Source organism: Athene cunicularia, assembly GCF_003259725.1.
Source record: "Athene cunicularia isolate RWA chromosome 3 unlocalized genomic scaffold, athCun1 chr3_part1, whole genome shotgun sequence".
NCBI classification, from domain to species: domain Eukaryota; kingdom Metazoa; phylum Chordata; class Aves; order Strigiformes; family Strigidae; genus Athene; species Athene cunicularia.
Window position 1 is genome coordinate 111384113 of NW_020799097.1, and position 15227 is coordinate 111399339.

General features: G+C 38.6%; 2 protein-coding genes across 3 annotated transcripts in view; one reads left to right on the forward strand and one right to left on the reverse strand.

The window, feature by feature from the left end:
* Positions 1 to 268, reverse strand: part of CHAC2 (ChaC cation transport regulator homolog 2) — a 14341-nt gene extending 14073 nt beyond the window's left edge. Inside the window, exon 1 of the mRNA XM_026844300.1 lies at positions 14 to 268. Coding sequence (XP_026700101.1) covers positions 14 to 148 — 135 coding nt within the window. The 5' untranslated portion in view covers positions 149 to 268. The remainder of the gene's footprint in view (positions 1 to 13) is intronic.
* Positions 1 to 14636, forward strand: part of LOC113477741 (ankyrin repeat and SOCS box protein 3-like) — a 20229-nt gene extending 5593 nt beyond the window's left edge. The window contains exons 1-10 of one of the 2 annotated variants that reach the window (XM_026844296.1): positions 9 to 97; positions 573 to 786; positions 1192 to 1350; positions 2857 to 2969; positions 3550 to 3685; positions 4468 to 4645; positions 6000 to 6197; positions 9987 to 10238; positions 12399 to 12532; positions 14362 to 14636. In XM_026844296.1, the coding sequence (XP_026700097.1) occupies positions 591 to 786; positions 1192 to 1350; positions 2857 to 2969; positions 3550 to 3685; positions 4468 to 4645; positions 6000 to 6197; positions 9987 to 10238; positions 12399 to 12532; positions 14362 to 14615 (1620 nt within the window). In that variant the 5' untranslated portion in view covers positions 9 to 97; positions 573 to 590 and the 3' untranslated portion in view covers positions 14616 to 14636. Of the gene's footprint in view, positions 1 to 8; positions 98 to 572; positions 787 to 1191; positions 1351 to 2856; positions 2970 to 3549; positions 3686 to 4467; positions 4646 to 5999; positions 6198 to 9986; positions 10239 to 12398; positions 12533 to 14361 lie in introns of those variants that run through there. The other variant, XM_026844295.1, reaches the window with a different exon arrangement.
* Positions 14637 to 15227: the final 591 nt, after the last annotated feature.

Here is a 15227-nt window from a genome sequence, read left to right on the forward strand (position 1 = left end):
GCCCCCTCCTCACCTTGCCCGGCACGCCGCGGTGGTCGGTGCTGCCCTGCCAGAAGCGGCGGCTGTAGCCCAGGATGCGCCCCACCATCTTCTCCTCGTAAGGGAAATCCACCTTCCAGATGAGGGAGCCGTAGCCGAACACCCACATGGCTGCCCGACTGCCGGGCGGGCCTGCGCACTGCCGGCGGGCGGGAGAAGCGGCTTCCCCCTCGGCAGCCGGCGCGGGGGGCAGCGGGCCCTGCCCCTGAGGGGCCACCGGCCTCGGGCCTTCCCGCGGCGGGACCCTGGTTCTGCCGGCTGGCAGCGTGAGCCCGTCCTGTGCACGGAGGTCTGCCTTTAGGTGGCTGGGTCAGTTGGCCTAGGAATTATATCCCTTGGCCCGGGGAGCCGCTGGGTGGAGGCAGGGGAGCTGTGACACACACCCCACAAACACACACGAGCACTCCCCCCAAAACCCACCAACCAACCCAAAACCTCTGCGAAACAAAACGAAAGAGCCCATGATACATATATTTTGTACTGACGGGCGTCTCCCATCCTTGCCTTTCTTCCCCCCACTTTTCCTCCTGCAGAGATTGCCGTCCACAGGGATGGATTTCACGGAAGCCTACTCCGATCGATGTTCTGCTGTGGGGCTTGCAGCCAGAGAAGGAAATGTTAAAATGCTGAGGAAACTACTTAAGCAGAGATACAGCATCGATGTTCCAGATAACAGGGGGTGGGTGCCAATCCACGAAGCAGCAGCTCACAATTCGAGTGAATGTCTGAGGCTGCTGGTTCGTGCAGGTAAGGAAAATTTGATGCGAAATAGTGTGGGTTTTCTGCTAAATTTAAAATGTTTTCTGCAAAACCCTGTCATATAAAATATAAATTAAATAGCTCTTTCTTACTCTGTTCTTACTTTTTTGGTGAATTTCTGTATGGTTTCATATAGTTACTGACTAGCTATGGTAAAGAGAAACAGGCATGTCTATGAATGGCATTTGATTTTACTTTACCTTCTCTATCCAAGGCTGGTATCTGCATAGAGCCAGCAAAAACTGACACTGCTGTTCAAAAGAGTTCATAGAACCTCACCTTCATGGATACAATGTAGGCCACACATAAAGTAACTCAGTTATTTTAAGAAAATAACACTATTTTGTAATTCATTGCTAAATACACTTTTTTCTTCATTATTCTCATTTGTAGCTCCATCTGATGGCTACATAAACTCAAAGACATTTGAAGGGATGTGTGCGCTGCACCTTTCGGCACGCCATGGATCTTTGGAATGCGTTCGTATTCTTCTGGAAGCTGGGGCTGACCCCAATGGAGTTACCACCGAAGCAACCACCCCACTGTTCCTAGGTGACATGAGCTTTCTTGAAATCTCAGAACAATCAGTGAGGGGAAAAGCTTACTCACTGAGTTGAAACTCACCCGAGTTCATTCACTGCCTACCCTGTTTCGTATTTTTGTAGCCTAAGTACAAGGTGTTAGACCTGGAGATGGGCTGAGTCTAGAAATTACCTTTTTTTTTCATGAGTAAATCTGCTTCAGATTGTGTTTTAAAAACAAGTTGTAAAATCAAATTGGTTTCCTGCATTATCTTTCTAGCACAGAAAATGTCTAGGAGGTGTAAGATTACATCTGTATGAGGGTGCTTCAAGTATTTCATTTCTTTTTTAATTCCTCTCTGTTTCTTATATAAAAGACCTCTTTTTGCAATTCTTAGTTTAGCAATTAAGGTCCAGTATTTTAGTATTTTTTCTACGATTTATGTTTGACATAATTAAATGTTTAAAACTTCTGCTGTAGTGAATCCTGAGTCTAAATCATCTGATTAAATACGCTTATTGTTTTACTCACCTCTGTACCCAGGCAAACATCATGGCTGCTACATTACCTTTGTTTACATCTATTCACATTTTATTTTTAAGCAACTAAATAGTTTATTTGTTTAAAACAATTGGTAACAGGTAGCAGTTGTGGGGAGATCATCATTAAAAGCACACTGGATAATGATAATTAACACTATGTCTAAATGCTTACATAGATTAGACAGGGCCAAGAAAGGGTCCTGGGGTTGTGTATCCAAGAGATCTTTAAAAAAGGAAAAAGTTTATGGTCAGGTTAGTCCAGACAATATAATAGAGTGATGGCACAGCTCTGTGTTGGATATTGAGTACTACAAGCCAGAGGCACTCCTTTGGCAAGCTCCGTGCACTGATACTCTAAAAATTATTCAGTCAGTAGCAGCTATTCACAGGACATTTCTCTCCATACCAAGCTTTTACAGTTACATAGGCAATGTGCCTTGGAAAAAAACTTGGAAAAAATGTGCCTTGGCAAAATTCAAGGATGGATCAGGATGCTAAAGGACACTTTGTTAATGAAACATAAATTACATTATATGTACACATTATACATTAATTTTATATAAGTGTTTAAGGTAGTTTTAAACTTTTTTTAAAAAGTTTAAGTTTGGGGGAATTTGTTGTAAAATAGCCACTGGGCTTCACAAATTTGGAGGGCCATTGCAGCTGTCATGCAGGTAGGTGGCTGCTGCAGAATTGTCTCAGTGTTCTGTGGGAAAGAGGGAGGAGAGAAACCTGATTTTGTTATCTGTGTTAGCACAATGTCGGTAGAATTTTGACAAGTCTAACTAAAAACTTTGTGGATAAATTTCCATTCTCCAATACTGTTTTGGGGGATAAGCATAAAAGGCAAGTAAGCATATATAAGGTAAGTTGAAAGGAATTATGATTACTGTGTCAGGAAGTTAGTGGTGAGACCATTTGAGTTTTTAAATTAGGTCTTTAAATCCATTTAATAAGGGTGGTTTTTTTTTTTCTTTCACTGTTCTATTTGAAGCTGTTGAAAATGGACATGCAGACATTGTAAAGTTTCTGCTCCAACATGGAGCAAATGTTCAAGGATCTCATTCTTGGTCTGGATGGAATTCTTTGCACCTAGCTTCTTTTCAGGTAACCTGTAAGTGTATCATATAACTTCCGTGTAACTAGTGTATTCTGAGTGATAATTTATGTTTCTTGGCCTTTTATCAGGTAATTTTTCCTAACCTACCCTAGCAGTCATAAGGCTGTCCAGATGCTGAAGGCTTGCAATGCACTGAAGAACATATCTGAAATTATAGGAGATATTCATGCTGGGAAGAAATAATTATTAAAGTATTATAAGCGTTGCATGTATTTGTAAGCTCACATGGGTATTTGGGAAGTGAATCTCCTAAAAGATTTTTTGAGAAAGAGTTCTGCTTAGTATCTCATCATCAGTGAGATGTATGACCTGTTTCCAGAATATAAATACGTGAGCTTAATGGTTCTAATAAACTAATTTAATTTCCATTTGTATATATCATGTAAATGAGCAAATGTGAAAAAATAAATTAAACGTCTGATTTTTTTTCTGTCATTAATTCTTCTGTACATCTTTAGAGTATTGAATATATGGGGGTTTATTATTTCTGTTTGAAATGTATGGGGAAAATAGATTTATGTTAATTCCCCACTTTTTTGTTGGTTAACAAAAAAATATTTCTTTCAGGGATGCCCTGAGATAATGAAAATACTCCTGGAGAAAGGAGCAAGCAAGGAATGTAAGGATGACTTTGGAATTACACCTTTGTTTGTTGCTGCTCAGTATGGAAAGCTGGAGAGTTTAAGACTGCTTGTATCCCATGGTAATAGTGATCATTCATTGAGCTTCATTGTTTTTAAACTTGTATCAGCCTGTTTCCAGATACAATTTTAGTTTACTTTTGCATTTCATCACTTCAAATTTTAGTGGGTTTAATGTGATTTTAGTTGCAAATGGGTATGCAAAACTATCTTAATTGCTTAAATCTTGTCTCTGTAATTTTATATCATTTTGAGCACGTGATGATAGGAAATAATCTTTTAATATTTTTGATTTATTAAGGTTCATCAAGGTCTTCTAGACGCCCTCAGTAGCACTGTATTAGTGGTCTGATTTTCATGACATTTGCTCTTGTAACAGGATGTTGTTCAGGCAAAGTGAAGGTATCTCTTTCTGGTCATAAAGTGACAGCAACAGTTTCATTCACATAATTCATTTTTTATGTCTAAGTGCATGTGTCCTTACAACCAAAATTAATTGCCAGAACTATTAAGCCTGATGGTGCCATGACCTGACCAGAGAAATTGTACTAACTGATCTACTAGACAGGGGGAGAATCTTACAAAAATAATTGCAATTAAAAGATTGCCTGGCCAATTGCCTTTCCTCTCGCATGTTTATCTCAGCTTGTGCTGGTCTTTGACAGAGTTAATGTTAAAGCACTGACTGCTTAAAAAGTTAGCAACAAGCTAGTTAATGTTTCCTTACTGTGGAAAACGTGTTGTGAAGTCACTCTGTGAAAACAAGTTACTGATTAACATTAATTTGTTGCTTATTTTGTGTCCTGTAATGGTGATGTAAAGTATTGGCTTTCTTTTTTGGCAGGTGCAGACATAAACTGTCAAGCCAAGGACAGAGCCACTCCCCTGCTGATTGCCGCACAGGAGGGCCACACCGAATGCGTGGAACTCCTGTTATCAAAAGGGGCAGATGCAAATCTCTACTGCAACCAGGATAACTGGCAGTTACCTATTCATGCAGCAGCTGAAATGGGCCATAAAAAGTAGGTGATTAAAAAGACATTCAGACACAAGATTCTGGTTTAAAAAACCTAATCGCCAAAGTGGAAGCAGCTCTGTAAGGAAGAAAAATAAGTTTTTGAGCTGATTTGTAGTTTAGAATTTCTAATTCTTTCAATATTTTAAATGTCTGTTAGTAGTCCCAGTAAACCATATCCTAATGAGTTTAAAGGGTTTTCCACAGTGCTGAATATACCAGTTCACTCAATAGCCATATTACTTTTACATTTCAAAATATAAGAAAAGCATACACTTTATACATGACTTGAACAGCTCTTAATTAAAATTAATGACTATTAAGTAGCAGAAGTAATCATATGCAAATAATGAATTCGCTGAACCAGCCTGAAAGTCAAAGCCACAAAACAGTTCTTTTTCTAGAAATGCATTTGTAGCTTTCCCCAATCTCAATGATCTAAGTTGCTTTCACAGCAGAAAACCAAGAGTGGGAGTTCTTAGAGTAGGAGGCCATTGCAGAGAAGCATGTCTCAGGAACCCAGTGATTTGCACATGTGTGACAACACTTAAATATATTAATGATGATACTGACTGTGAAATTATTAGTAGATGCTTGATCTTTACCCCTAGCAAAAGCATGTAATCAGCTGAGCGGTCATTGAAGTTTCTGCATCAAATTGATGCCTCTCCCCAAACTGATGAGGAGGGAAGACTGTAAGTAAATACTGAGGAAGCTGATTTTTTGTTCATTTTCTCAGAAATGGACGATGGGTCAGCAAAGTTGTCAGTACTAGAAATGTCTTTAAATCAAATGCTGCCCTTTGTAGCTTTTGCAAGAGTATGTAACTGGCAACCTCTGAGCAGTGCTGTTAAATTCCAGTAGCAAAGGAATCGGTGTTGTCACTAATCCTCGCTAGCTGGAAGGGATGTGAACTGGAGGTCCAAGCTATGAAGCAGAATGATTTTTCTGTTTCAGTATCTCAGTGTTGTTGAACAGAAGTAAATATTCATTTTATTTGCAACTTTCATAGAAGTCTGGAAGCAAACTGAAAATGTAAGTTTGCTTCCAGACTTCTATGAAATCTGGATTTAATGTGTAGTGGTGCTCTATTGCTGTAAAAAGGATGATTAGGTAATAGGAAGTATCTGTCCCTGGTTAGAATTAAATTTATTGCCAGCCTAAATCCATGCCAAAGCACAATGTTTGTTACGGGTCTATGTACGATATGGTAAACGTTGTTCTTTTATGCAAACTCAGTAGTGAAAAAACAGGTAGTATTTTCTTCTTGAGTTGTAATGACCATATGAAAAATAATCATACATTTAAAATTAATTATTGTATAAGATCACAAAATAAACAATGTTTTTAAATATTTGCAGGATATTAGAGTTGCTAATACCAATTACTGATCGAATTTGTGACAGAGGCAAAGGCAAAGTGAGCCCTGTGTATTCAGCAGTATATGGTGGTAACAAAGAATGTTTGGAAATGTTACTTAAAGAAGGCTACAGTCCAGATGCTCAAGAGTGCCTTAACTTCAACTGCAGATCTCCCATGTGTATGGCCTTCCAAAAAGAGTAAGTATACCTCTTATATTTTGAAACTACTCATAATTATGTTGGTCTTTATTTAACTTTTTTAAAATGTGCTGTTCTCCTGCCCTCCTTCTTCAACCTTGAGCTGACAGAGTTAAACTGTAAGTATCAGAATGGTGTGTGGACTTTGGATTGCAGGCACGAGCTGAAGAACCTCACTGAAATCTCTGAGGGGAAGCTCAGTTCTTTGAAGAAGAGTCTTGTAGAACATAATTGCAGTTTTTGTGCTTTCAGAAGGCCTTATCAACACATCTCTGTCTTCTGGGAATGCAACTCGATGCTGTAATTGGAGCAAAAGGACTCTTAAGTAGCCAGATTCTTTTCAGTAAGGATTAGTTATTGGAAAATAGTGTTTTCCTTTTCTGTATGCTGGTCTCGTGCATAAGACAAGCAGAATTAATCAGCCTAACTCTGTAGCTGTAAGGAAGACTGAGAAACTGAATGATAACATTCTTTCAGATCATGACCCATTTCTTTTTACACCTGCTGCATGATGCACACCCCTGGTATTCAATGAGAAGTAAACCAATGCTTACTTCATAATGCAAAGGCTATAATTTTGGAGGAAAAATAATAAGGTATAAAAGTCTTACTCCTAAGTGTGCACAGGTAGATATATGTGTCAAATGTGGTGCTCTTCACATCCTTATTGTTGATTTCTTTTTTTTTCCCCTGTGTTTTCTTACTCCTTTTTCTGTGGGAAGTCAATTCATGGAGAAGTGGACTATTACTGTAAAAGATCTAGATGTCGCTGTCCCCAAGCTCACCTTGTGCTCCTTCCAAACTGATTCAATATATAAAAAAACAGTCAAAGAATTGAATACTGACACAACTCGAATCAAGAGAGAGAATCAAATCTCAGTCACCTCTTGACAGTTCTGAGCTTTGTATAGAGGTGTAATGTCACTGTGTTTTACATTGTTAACTGAGCAGTTACCTAATACTGCTTTATGCTTTAGAAACCACAGAGGAATTCCATGTGGTAGAGAATACATTTGAAAACTTTTTTTTTTTCTTCAGATGATTGCTGTCCATTCAGTGATATTTTGGCAGAACTCTGGTTAGTTCACCCTTTGTAGACACTCCTCAAGAATATTAATGTGAAATAATGTTATGTGGCTAGTGTGCTGCCTTAAGGAAAGTATCTTCAATGAAGGCTTTTAAATCTTAAAACTCAGATTCTAACAGAATGCTTCATGAACATGGATTAAAATTTATTGCTTATTTACTGCCATTTAGATTAATGCGGTTTTGCTAGTAGTGAATTTAGTTCACCCTGTTAAAAAGCAGTTTATCCAGTAGAGGCAAAATCATAGCTCTTGGGGATGGCTTACATTTGGGAAACGTGAATTCAGATTCTCATTCTTGCCTCTTGTCTTCCACATGGGATCTGGATTTATTTAAAGAAGAAAAATTAAAATATGCAATATTTTAACAGTTCTTAGATTCCAGAAGTTTGTCAGCTGCAAACATTTTTAGCCAAATTACTAACATTTAGAAGGACCTGCCTTGGTGCCCTGAATCCTATAAACAATTGAGGCTTGGACACAGATGTGTACAGGCTATTTGAGAAACAATTTTTGTTATAATTAAAAATAGTGGTCTTCAGGTTATGTACTTTTTTCCCCCCTGAATAAAGCTGTTGAATTAACTTTGGGATATTCTTTGCTGGATATGTTTGAATATATGTGAAGTGTGTACTAGTTGCATACTATTAATTAATAGGATCGCCCATTCTTACAGTTGGTTTAGGAAAATTTCTTAAAACTTTACCAAATATACACTATCAATCTACAGTGCCATAATTGTAATAAATAACTTGCCAGTCATTCATAATGTTCCTGAAGTTAAAATACTACAGTAATATTCTGACTGAGTTTCTCCTACTTGAAGTAAAAGGGCTTATTTCAAGGAGAGAAATCAAGCACAGAATTAATTTTTTTAAATAGTGAAAGTACATCCCAGTGACTGCCTGTTAGAGCCTCTTGTGTCTCTGGTCAGCCTGCAGGTGATTTTGAATTGCTTGAGGCGAGAACTCATCCAGATCCAAAATAGCACATGTGAAATCACACATCAGGATACAAGGCAAAATGTGTTTTTCCATATCTCCATACATGACAGATAAGGTGTGCAGTGAAGCAGTGCATAGGGTTTGTTATTACCGATTATTATGGCAGACTCCTAGAAATTGTCTTTAAAAATCCTTGGACATAATTTTTTTTGCCTTCTGTCCTAGTCTTGGTATATAATAAATAATTTAGGAAGGAATGCAAACCAGGTAACCAGTAAAATGTGCTGTAGGCAGGTAACATATATCACCACTTCAGAATCACTTCTGTCAAGTGCCATCTAATTACTAACTAAAAAGCAACACACTAATTATCAGTCATAATACCATTCATTCTCATATTACCATATTATAATTGCTAATGAGAACATTATTTTAGTAAAAACATTTTTAAATGCTTACAACGGTTCAGTGGGTTGGAGAGCTTCCTCAAATGAATTAAATCTTAAACAAGTTTGAACATTGGGCTGGTCCCTGAGTTCTGGGTTGCAGTGATTTGATATTTTCACATACTGCCCATCTATTGTATTTGGCCTATTTTTAAGGTGGAACCTAATCAAGTGGGCATGGTGATTTCTCACAGAATCAACTAGGATTGAAAGGACCTTAAAGTTCATCTAGTCCAACCGTTAACCTAACATTGACAGTTCTCAACTCCACCATATCCCTCGGCACTATGTTGACCTGACTCTTAAACCCCTCCAGGGATGGGGACTCCACCACCTCCCTGGGCAGCCCATTCCAACGCCCAACAACCCCTTCTGGAAAGAAATACTTCCCGACACCTAGTCTAAACCTTCCCTGGCACAACTTGAGGCCATTCCTTCTTGTCCTGTTGCTTATTACTTGGTTAAAGAGAGTCATCCCCAGTTCTCTGCACCCTCCTTTCAGGGAGCTGTAGAGGGCGATGAGGTCTCCCCTCAGCCTCCTCTTCTCCAGACTAAACACCCCCAGTTCCCTCAGCCGCTCCCCGTACGACCTGTGCTCCAGACCCTGCACCAGCTCCGTTGCCCTTCTCTGGACACGCTCGAGTCATTCAATGTCCTTTTTGTAGTGAGGGGCCCAAAACTGAACACAGGAATCGAGGGGCGGCCTCACCAGTGCCCAGTACAGGGGTGAGATCCCTTCCCTGTCCCTGCTGGCCACGCTATTGCTGACACAAGCCAGGATGCCATTGGCCTTCTTGGCCCCCTGGGCACACTGCTGGGTCCTGTTCAGCCGGCTGTCAGTCAACACCCCAGGTCCCTCTCTGACTGGCAGCTCTCCATCCACTCCTCCCCAAGCCTGTAGCGCTGCTGGGGGTTGTTGTGGCCCAAGTGCAAATTCTGCTTATAGCAGATCAGCAGCTTATAGTGGATCAGCAGTGTGGTGATACCTTGGTGTTACAGATTTGACTGATGACTCTGGGCAGTTTCTGTCTGTGATCTTGCTTTGAAGGGCAGGAAGCTGGTTGAAACCATAGGTTCTTTAGGACAAAAAGAGCAAATGAGTTGTGTAGGGACTAGAGTCTCCTGAACTAGTTCTACTTTTTAAACTGATGCGTTTCAGAAAGAACTGTAGTCAGAATGGCATGCTGGATTTTCCTTTGATTTGGGGGAATTTTTGGTAGAAGAAATTTGCTTTCTCAGAGATATGATGTGAAATGGTAGATGATTTCTGGGGAAAACTAACAGTATGTCCTGTTCCTTGTGTGCTGTTCATAGGTTTTTTTATTTCATTGATATTCTCCTGAAATACGGGATCACCTTACTTGGGATTAATTTGGGATATTGCCTGATCCATGAAAAGTTTACTTTGTTTAAACGCTTTTTGAAGCTGGGCTGTTCACTGCCTTCTGGGGACCAGTTGCTGGAGTTCGTAAGTTACACACTAAAAGTGCATAAGGAGTACAAGAAATGGCTGCCTTATCTGCTCTTGGCTGGTTTTAATCCAGTGAATTTAATGCACAGATTCTGGTAAGCAGATAATGTTATCTTGTTTACTTAAATATTGTATGCTAATCTGTAAAGCTGTTGCCAATGTTATTTAACATGTGCTTTCAGATGATAGTACTTGATAATCAGCTGCCATGATAAGGAATGGTGAGGCTTAGGGAAAGTTTGAAATAAATCATTCACGGCTAATGGCTGGATTCAGTAAAGCCAGTTTCTTTTAGGAAGAAAGCCAGAATGGAGATTGCTTTATCACTATTCTGGAGAAAGGCGTCGTTTTACAATTTTGATATTGAGTCTCTCTTATTAGCCCCCAGATTTAGTTGCAAATTGCTTGTGTATGTATAATACGGTAATGGTAAGAAGAATTTCAAATACTGAGAAAGAGGTCAGGAGAGATGGAAAACAAATGTAAAGTGAAGTTGGGCCAAGGCTAGGAGGGGAGGAAACAGATGCAGTTAGAGATTGTGTTAAACTAATGTGGCGCAAATGCCAGTCTGATTATTTTTATTTTTTTTTCCAAATTCTTCCACATACTAATAAGTAATTGGTGATGGTTTCTATTTAATTAGGCATACACAAGTAAAAGTCTGAAGTATTTGTATTTTCTTCTGTTTTCTGCTTGTCCATGAAGATGACACTTAAGACTTTATTACCATGTCTCAGCTGTTAACAACATAATGTGAGATCTATAAACTCATTACGTTCATTACTTAAAATCTTGCTTCTTTCATACAGTTAAGGTTTACTTAAATATTGATTTATCTTTTAGATACTGTTGAGATATCGTGGTTAAGAGATCACTGGTAGTTTTAACTGTATTCATTTACGACAGTAAGATTCTGCTAATCATTAGCATTCCTTGCTTTCTGAACAGTAATATATAAAGCATGGTATATGTGTGCTTCTGTAGATCGTATTTATTCAAAGAAGACTAAGTTACTGCAAAAGTAAACACTACAAGATTACAATTCAGTGACTGAACAAATCTCACTGTCCATGTATATCGAATATAATGGGTTTTGTTACATAATCCACAAATACTTCTGTATCAATTACTTCCTTGTTTAAATATCCACTTTTTAAAATAACAGATCATAATCTACAAAACTAATGGTTTTGTAAGTTTAATGTTAATATTAACTATTCTGTCCTGGAAGATGACAGGAGGATAGTAGACAGCAAATGGCATTTATGCATATGGTTCATTAACAGTCTCTGGCTCCTTGTGCAAAACAACTGTATAATCAATCACCAACTCGTCAGTCTAGACACCTACAATTTTAATTTGCAGTGGGAAAAGTAAAATGAACGTTCTCTTAAAGAAAGTGAGGCAATCACATCTGTCTCCTGAATGGTTTCTGGTGAATGTATGAAAGTTCAGTCAAATATGAAAAATGAAATAATAAAACATAGAAAGGACATAAAATAATGTTTACATTCATCTTTTGTACAAAGCAAGTATATTAAAATTTTAGTCTGTTATTTTTGTATATGTAGAGCATTTAGATTTCTATTCAGGTGGAAATTCAGGATTGTATACATCTAGCAGAGAAGCTGTTCTGCGAAACTGCACAGTTCTTCAGCACGTGCAATACTCAAAACAGTTGGTTTACTTGCTGTTACTTAAACCTCCTTTAACACTTTATTCAATTAAGCTATTGTTAAAAGTTCCTCACACATGCTAAAGATTTGAAATGTAGAACATACTGATTTCTGAATACATATAAATGCAATCTCTAGTAGGAGAGTTTGAAACACTTGCAAATTTGGAGGGGTTTTGTTTTAATAAGTAGCTGAAAATACGTGCATTTTTTCCCCAAAATGATGGTCATGCTTACAATGCTCTGATATCTTGACCCCTTACTAAAATTTAGGTAGAAATGGAGTAAGAAATTAGTGCAGAGAAGAATGCTATTACTGAGGCATTTAAATTTAAGAGCAGATATTTTTCTCTTACAGTCTAACTTACTTTTAAAAAGAAATGGAGTAAGATAAAAATACATCAGTAAAGGCTCATGCTGTCAAAATTATTGTGGACTTCTCTTGAATGGTTTTCTGTTTATGGGCTTAGGGTGTAGGTTGTTCAAGATTTGTCAGAAAATAGTAAAGCTTTCTAGGCGTTGTTTTCATTATTTATGCTGTTGTGTAAAATGATATTTTATGTGAGTTTTTGTTATGCAGGATTTTCTCTGTGAGCGAGAATGCCCTTAATTTCATCCTGGAGTTCACAAACTGGAAGAGACTTCCTCCAGCTGTAGAGCAAGACCTTTCTGACTACAAAGAGAAGTTCAATGGGACTCCCAAGAGCCATTTTGGTAAGCAGTAAGGTTAGGGGAAGAAAGTGTCCGTGTATGCCAGCTTCCAGGCTGTAAGTGGGAAACAGCCCTGTGTGCTCATGCACGATGGCAAAGAAGGTTTAATAGTCAATAGACATTGCTCATCCAGAAACTGGGGAGCAGGTATAGCAATTACCCTAAACAAGCAAGCAAGCAAAACATATTTTAATTAACTTTACTCATTACATTGTTCAATTCAGACTTAGCATGTTCCAAGTAGGTATTCTTAGTTTAGGCTATCTTGACCACTTCAAATTAATGCGTGTGCTATAAAATATGGGTAGTGACTGTAAATTAGTACTGTGCCTCTTGGAAGATGTAAGGGAAGATGATCAATATTACTTGGTTATGTTTTCTAGACAATATCCCACTGATTATTTTTTTTTAGATTTGTATTTCCAGTGAAGTCTATGCTGTTCTGTAAACATTTGACAGTAATTAAAATACAAACCTTATAAATCATCATATTAAATACCTGCAGATCTAGCTGTTGTCACTCCTGTAATCAGAATGTGGTCAGTCCAAAAAAGATTCAGTAACTGATTGTCCAGGAAAACACTAGTGCTCACTGTATTCACCCTTCAGAAAAGCAGCTTTAACATACAGGTCATGTTCTGTGACCTGTGCATTATGTTACTGAAAAATTGCACTCGGATGTCTTTGTTAGTGACCCATTTCACAGCAAATTCTTCTTTGAAAGGATCTGTAATGACTTTATAAATGTCTAAGTGGTAATATTATTAAATACTACTTTGGAATATTTGAAACTAATTAGGATAAATTTTTGGAGGGGAAAAACAATTTATTTGTGGAAATTTAGGTGAAGTCCTTTTTTTTCCTTTGCTATTAGTAAATATATTTGTGTTGTAATATCATACAGTACTGAAGCCGAAGAGAGAAAGTGGAGAGTAAAAAGCAGAGGAAGGAAGTTTGAAAGTTTTCACTTTTTCATTCTTGAAGGCAATAGGAGTCAGGGCAAGCAGGCCAGCTGCTGTGCTGAGAGGCAGCCTTCCCCTCTTGAGAAACACCAAGCTCTCGAACCGTAAGCTGGTCATGTGAGTGAGCACAGGAAAATAAAAATGAAGGGTTCCTGTGGAAAAGTTCAGGAACAGGTGTCCACACCTCCAGCTGAAGGCTTGCAGAATGCCATACTTACCCTTCTGTACTGAAATTCAGAAGTTATTGCAGATAATGTTAGAGATTGCTTGTGAATAAATAAATGAAGAAGCCACTCTAGGATAGTTTGGAGGCACTAGAGTTTTGTATCAGGATAAGCTGATAGGAAACTTTGAGTGAATGCACATTTACAGATGTGTTTGTGTATCTTCCAGCACAATGCTTGTCGTAAATCAAGCTATTTAGCAACATGTTAGAACATTTGGGATTATATGATGAGTCATGCTGTCATTTGGTACTTACCCTACAAGTGCTTTCCCTTGTGTTATTTCATTGTTGCTTGATTTACTTCTAGACTTAATTTATCATTTCTTGTAGGGTGGTACAGGCCCCTCTCTCCCCAAGCAGGTAGCTGTTCTAGACTGGCTAGATGAAACTCTCTGATTAAGGATAAAGTGATTCTTTGATACTTTGTTTCTAGAAGTTTAAGGTAACTTTTCTAGCTCTTATAGGGAAATGCCTAAAACACCGATTCTAGCAGGTGACAGCCCTTCCCTATCAAGACCTTAGCCTCATTATCTGCCAGGGGCTGGGGGGTTCAGATGGGATCCAGCCAAACCAGGTAACCGTGGGCAAGCAATGTAATCCCACGGTGTCCTGTTCAGTGTTTGACTTGTTCTTTAATTTTTCAGCCCTCATTCCTTGCCTGTCTCATCTCTGTCGCCTTGAGATCCGGTCCATTTTAACGAGTGAACGCCTGCGATCGGACCGGTTTATCCGCAAATTGCCATTGCCAACTTGTCTCCAGGACTACCTTCTCTACTTAGATGTACTGCGAGCCAGTGCTATCCCAGAAGTGGAGGGTTATCTGGGGCAGAGAGAGGAGGGAGCTCCCTCTACCAGTCACTCCAGCGCTGAAGATGCAGAGAGGAGGGAGTGCCTGTAACACTAGGTGATGGCACTGCCAGTAACTGAACTCTGCAGCTGCAGATTTTGTAATGGCAATTGGCAGACACCAGAGAAGAACTACCGTAACTAACTGTAGTAATAAGTCTTTCCATGCTGTAATTTTATACTACATCTAGAAGTTTGTTAGAAGTTCATGATCTACTTGTTTAAAAAGTCTGTTGTAGCTTTCTAAGTCTGTGAACATTTTCTGGCTTTTGAAAGGAAATCTTTAACTCTTACGGAGTAAAATTAGCTGTTCAGTGAACATAGTGTATATAGCAGTCGAAATCTGTTTGGTCAGACACTGTTAGTAGATGCTTTATTTTAAGTACTGCATATACCAAATGAAATGATCTTAAAGTCAAGGAAGACAATATTGTATTATTGTTATGAATTTGTGTTGGGGAGTAATCTAGTTGAACCCAGAGATAGGAAAATAATATGAGAGAGGAAATTGTTTGTTGAAGGAACAGTGATTTTTCCTTTTTTTTTTTTTTTTTTTTTCCTTTCCTTGGTGATCTATATTTGGCAGAACATCAGAGTGGGAGGTTGGCTCAGAGCCTGCACCCAGTTCCTCCCCTTGTGTAGCCCATGGGCAAGGCACGAAATG